This window comes from Heteronotia binoei, chromosome 7 (assembly GCF_032191835.1).
Source record: "Heteronotia binoei isolate CCM8104 ecotype False Entrance Well chromosome 7, APGP_CSIRO_Hbin_v1, whole genome shotgun sequence".
NCBI lineage: Eukaryota > Metazoa > Chordata > Lepidosauria > Squamata > Gekkonidae > Heteronotia > Heteronotia binoei.
In genome coordinates, this window is record NC_083229.1 from 44,275,416 (window position 1) to 44,281,415 (window position 6,000).

Below are 6,000 nucleotides of genomic sequence, written 5' to 3' on the forward strand. Positions count from 1 at the left end.
GCTGGAGAGCTGCTATTTCTAGTCTGGAGGGGGTGTGGTGAAGGGGCAATTGGTTTGTGCATGTGTCCATTGTTTGGTGGGGCTTCCTGGAAGGGTAGTGATAAGGAAACTGGCTGTTGAATGTGACCATTGTTCTGTGTTAATTGCTGGGAGGGTTGGAAGGGGTGTGAAGATAAAGTCAGAGCGCCTGCTCCGGTTGCAACGCCACTGAGGATGTTCTCCACAGCTGAGAACGAAACGTCTGGAAGAAAAACTTTCTCCAGTAGAACACGGCCTTGAGCCTGAAAGATTCTACAAACCCTAATAACATATTAAATGTTATACATTTTTATGAATTGTGTTATAGGCAGCTTGATCCTCTATTACACTGTTTAGATTTGGGTTGAGTTTTCCCCCTTCCTCCTTTCTACATAAACATCCACTACCTTTTCTTTGCTTATAAAGAAGTGACTTAGGAAAATACTGTCTTTAGTTCTTTTGAGCAACTGCAGAAGCATTCAAGGTGGACTGGGAGGAGACTGTACAAGATGACACTGTGAACATAGTGGAGTTTGTGCAGTAGCTGTAGAACACATTGAGGAAAACCTTGGAAACAGAAGGAGTGGACATGCTCAAAGTGAACAGAAATGCTGGTTTGATGCTAAGGCAAGGAAGTTCATCTACACTCCTGGAGACAAGGTATGAGCCTAGAACCCAAAGAAGGGACATAACTTTCCAGAATTTGTGGAAAGAATCTTTCCAGATTGTGATGTGTTATCTGATGAAACATAAGAGGTGGAGATCAACCCTGAGGACTGGTGAGGAAGATCTACCATTGCTAGATGCTGAAGTCTTACCATGACAGAGGCAAACTCATAATGTATATATGTAAGAAAAAGACTGAGCATATGTTGGAAGCAGGGTTTTTTTTGTAGCAGGAACTCCTTTGCATATTACGTCACACACCCCTGATGTAGCCAATCCTCCAAGAGCTTGCAGGGCTCTTAGTACAGGGTCTACTGGAAGCTCCAGGAGGATTGACTACATCAGGCGTGTGTGGCCTAATATGCAAAGGAGTTCCTGCTACAATAAAAGCCCTGGTTGGAAGGATGTAGAAATTGTAAGAGGGATATTGGTATAAATGACATTGTGATTTCACCTAACAAAACTGAACATGAGGTGAGAGAAGTGAAAGGTATAGCAATTAGTTTTGTGATGTGCTAAGAAAAACCAAACTGGCAACACATAAGATGGACATGGATGATGTATCCCAACAAAGTGACTAGAGAGATGGCAGATGCAACTGAGAGGGAACTAAAAGAAATGCTGTAATTGGGAGTCATAGTGCTTTCACTTTGTTAAAACCTGGACCACCAGTCAATCAGATTCTGTATTGACTTCAAGACGATTAAAGCCCAGGAGACTGTACCAGACATGACCAGAGAGGATGAATTAATTGAGGTGTTAGGGGCTGTTATTTTTCTAACCATTTTTGATCTGACCAAAGGTTATTGCTAACTCTGGATAAAGATCAGGGCAAAAATGTCCTGACAGTTTTACCTTTTGGTCTCCAAAATGCCCTTGCCACATTCCAAAGGGTGGTCAACAAACTAATGATGGGAATGAACAATGAACCAGTTTGTGTTATCTTATATTGATGATCTGGGTGTGTGATAGACTGTACTTTTAAGAAATGTAGACATGCTTTACAAACAGATAAAGGACTGTGAGGGGTTAATTCTTAACGGAGCCAGAGAGCCTTGAGTGACAGGCTGCTTCAAGGAATCTGATTGGTTAGCATCAGCTGAAAAGGGAAAGAAAAATGGAAGGACAATCATGCCCCTGAGGGAGGGGTCAGGGTGTGTTTAGCAAACCTAAGAAGAACAGGTAATACACACTGATGAGATGTTGCAATGTATTGATAAGGCTATGCTGAAAATCAAACCAAAGAAATGACAGATAAGAATATAACCAAATATTTGGGTCATACTGTAGGAAGTGGGATCATTCAACCTGGAAACCCGAAAATAAAACTGTTAATCGGCCTATTCTTGAAAGCAAAAAGAAGATAAGATTCCCAGGAATGGTAGGATATTATCAAAGGTTTGTAGAAGGTTACAATAGTATTGCTGCTCCGCTAACTGATCTGAACAAGAAAGCTATGTACAATCAAGTTAACTGGACAGATAAATGGCAGAAAGCCTTCCATTGCTTAAAAATTATGATTATCTTCAGAACTTTTATTAATTGCCCCTGACTTTGAAACACCTTTCACTGTAATTACAGATTCTTCTAATGGTGGTCTTGGAGGGCAACAATATAGGGGCCAAAATACAGCCTTGCTTGACATCCACTGTAATTGCAGTCTTAGAAGTTAGGTCTCCATCTTTTGAGCATCTAACCTGGCAAGTGGTTTCAGAGTGAAGGTTTTTTTAAAAGGAGAAGCAAACGCTTATTAATCCCCATATTGCTTAGTGACATACTCTGAAGCTTACAGTCCTAAAGTAATGGTAGGTCCCTGTGCAAGCACCAGGTCATTACCAACCCATAAGGTGACATCACATCAGGACATTTTTTGGTAGACTTTTTACAGGGTGGTTTGCCATCGCCTCCCCCAGTCATCTAGATTTGATCCCTAGTAAGCTGGGTACTCATTTTACCAGCCTCGGAAGGGTGGAAGACTGAATCAACCTTGAGCTGGCTACCTGAACCCAGCTTCTGCTGGGATCGAAAGGTTGTGAGCAGAGCTTGGACTGCAGCTTACTACTCTGCACCACAGGACTCTTATATGCAATCCTATTTCTAAATAAATTCCATGTAAAAAAGGAGGACTTGCTTTTGAGTAGATATGGATAAGATCACACAGTTAGCTGTACAGTTTATTTAGACCTAAAGCTATGGGGGAAGAAGTAGCTAATAAAACAAAAAACACAATTTAACATATATATTGAAAACTATAAGCAAACCTAAAAGGAAAGCCTTGATCTTTTCCTCTTTCCTACACTTCTGGACTATCAACAACATTCACAATAAAAAGTCAGGTTTTTAAAAAAGAGTTCAAATGTACAGTAGTGAAATCCGAAGACTGGCCTCAGCAGAAAAGGGTGTTTTGTAATTGTTAGTGCACTGGACTGGGAGTCAAATCCCCCCTCCTCCGCCACAAAGTTTCTTAGGCCTGTCAATATCTCTCAGCCTACTTTCCTTCATAAGTTGTTGTCAGGAGAAAGATAAAAACTAAAAAGTAGCAAAGCAGGGGTTTTGGGGGGGGGAGGGGTGGGAGATTTCCATCGCTCCAGAAGGGAGGAAGATATGACCTGCGATTTCTCAAGACTGTCAGTAGTTCATCTCACTTCAGACTCCCCGCCCCCAACTGTTACCTCTCCAGCAGTGGGCCCTGCAGACACTTGACAGCCACTGGGATCCTCCAGTCCGCATGCCGCGCCGAAGACACGGTGCCGTAGGTGCCCCGGCTGATGAAGCGCAGATCCGGGAGCTTGTTGGAGGAAATGGTGGGCAGCGTGCAGCTGATGGAGGAGGGCGACCAGCTCGCCTCCCCGCTGCTGCTGAGGCCTCCGCCGTTCATCCTCGTGCGGCCGGCTGCAGCCCTCAAGTCCGTCTCGGCTCGGGCAAAGGCCCAAGTGCCCGTGCTGATCCTTCGGAGTCTCCAACGGCAGCGGAGCCTCCCTCGTCCCACTCAAGGGGCACAAAACAATCCCAGAATAGGCAGTATTCTCTCCGATCCTGGACCCGTTTCTTGGGCTCCCCGCAAGAATGAGAGCGAACGCGCCCCAATCCTTCTGCGAGCCCCCTCCTCGCAACTCCCGCTGGGCATCACATCCCAAGAGTTTGGCTCTCCAAGCTACAGCGCCCCAGCTCGCTTTCTCTCTCTCTCGCCAGACTTGCGTCTGCTCCGGACTCTCCTCCCTTACCGCCTTCAGGCCTCCCCTCGGCTCCGACTCCCAACTTCTCCATTTACCGACTTTCCCTGCAGTTGCCGCAACCAGTCTCCCCCTCCGTTGCGCAGCGTCTCTCGCCGGTCATTCCTCTCCTAGTTTCCCGCCCTTAGCTGTCCACCTCCCGCTTCCACCAGCCTTCCCTTAGGTTCTGATCGAGGCGATTTGATATCCAACACAAGTTTCCCTTTGGGAGACGCTCGCTGCAGACTTCAAAGAGCACCAAAAGATCCCATGCAGAGGAAGGCAAACCAGATCTACTGTTTCTCCTCCTTGGAAAACCTCTCCTCTAAAGAGAGGAACAGAAGCAAAACTGCATTTACAAAAACAATCTCGCGCAACATTCACAGGCACAACGGCGGCGATGACTAAGAGCCCAGAGCACACTGGGAAGAAGCGACAGACTATGACCACTCCCGATCCGCCCCGATACTGAAGAAAGGAATGGGGAGCGGGGGGTGGGGAGGCGAAGGCTCAACCCCAGAAGACTCCGCCTACCAGTTCCGGGAAAACAGCAGTCTGCGGGCGGGAAAGCGTGGTCCGGACGCTATTATGTGGTTCGGCATTGCACGTGCCCAGATGCTGGGCAGACGGGGAGCATCGATTTCCTTTCGCTGGCCGCCTTTGTTGGTTGTCAAGATTCCACTAAGCTCAAATTTTGTTCTGTTGCTTCAGACTAAGACGGCTATATCCACCTGAACCAATCCATAACCATGTTAATAGGAAAGAGAAAGAGGAAAACTCATCTCACTTTTACTGCTCTCGGTTTTATGCACACTTAACTCGGGACTCCAAAGACGAAGGAGAGCACTGAAAGTAACACAACACAGCGTGCAAGCTTTCCAGTTCTCCACAACTCTTCATCGGCTAAAAGACAAACTCACAGAAAACCACCGTTAAACCTCCAGAACGAAGGAGATTTCTGGAGAACTTTAAAGTTTACACATTGCTTTGTGTTATTTTAATTATTTTGGATTTTGCTGTATATCAACGTGCCCCTACTGTATGTGGCTGTTTACTGGGGGATTAATACCATTAAAATCAATGGGATGTACTTCCCTACAAACCCACATGTGATCGCTGTGTATGTCCCGCGAGAGGATGTTCAAATGACCCAATTGCATACCAACCTTGTGGGCCAATCGTAGGTATGATTGTGGAGGGGCTAAGGCTCAGCAGCAGAGCCTCTCCGTTGCGTGCAGAAGGTTGCTGGTTCAATTCCCCAGCATGTCCAGTTCAAAAAAACATCGGGTGGTAGGTCAGGTTGATAGACTTTAGCCGGAGACTCCATACACAGAGCTGCTCAATGGGCTGATTCAGTATAAGGCAGCTTCGTGAACGTGCAAGATGTTTATCTGTGACAATTACTTTTCATAACATTTGCATAAGGTCGGGCTGAACAATCGTCAATTAGCTTTATTAATTCCAGAGGCATAGCCACGTCAATACATGCAGCCAAGAAAGTAAGAAAATTATTTTTTGAGGGGGGGGTTATCTTTAATCCTAGCAGATTTATTGTAGCACAAACTAATGCAGCAAACCAATCTTTAGCTTTTAAAACCCTTAAGCTTGACCGCGCTCTTTTTGTCTCGGGCCGAGTTTTTAAAAAAAAAACTCTTACACGGCTCCTTCCCGCTGAGATCCTCCAAATAGTCTTTCCTAGAATTAAACTTTTCCGAGCAGAGGCGTGAACTGCCTCCTCGTTTCCTCTCCCCAACTTGGTTTTGATCACGTGCACCACAAATACCAAGTTAGGGAGGAGGGCCCAGCAAGTTGTCTACCGGAAACCGCACACGCGCGATGAGCCCGACGCAGACTGGGCGCGCTGCGGAAGTGGGTGCGCTTGCGAAGGGGCGTGTTCGGCGAAAGCAAGAAGCAGCCCGTGGGGGCACCACCAAGACCATTGATTAAACTTCCGGGACGGGACGTTGAGACAATGGCTAGATGCCTGTCTTGACAGGGGCAGAAAACGGCAAGGCGGGTGACAAAAATCTTGTAAGGCTTATTTATGCGCGTCCTCCGATTTTCCTTTGTTGTTTATTGGTAAGCCGGCTGGAAAACGCCTTGT

General features: G+C 46.2%; 1 protein-coding gene across 1 annotated transcript in view; it reads right to left on the reverse strand.

The window, feature by feature from the left end:
* Positions 1-4,455, reverse strand: part of RIPK2 (receptor interacting serine/threonine kinase 2) — a 45,567-nt gene extending 41,112 nt beyond the window's left edge. The window contains exon 1 of the mRNA XM_060243540.1: positions 3,357-4,455. Within this exon, the coding sequence (XP_060099523.1) occupies positions 3,357-3,562 (206 nt within the window). The 5' untranslated portion in view covers positions 3,563-4,455. The remainder of the gene's footprint in view (positions 1-3,356) is intronic.
* Between the last annotated feature and the right edge of the window lie 1,545 nt (positions 4,456-6,000).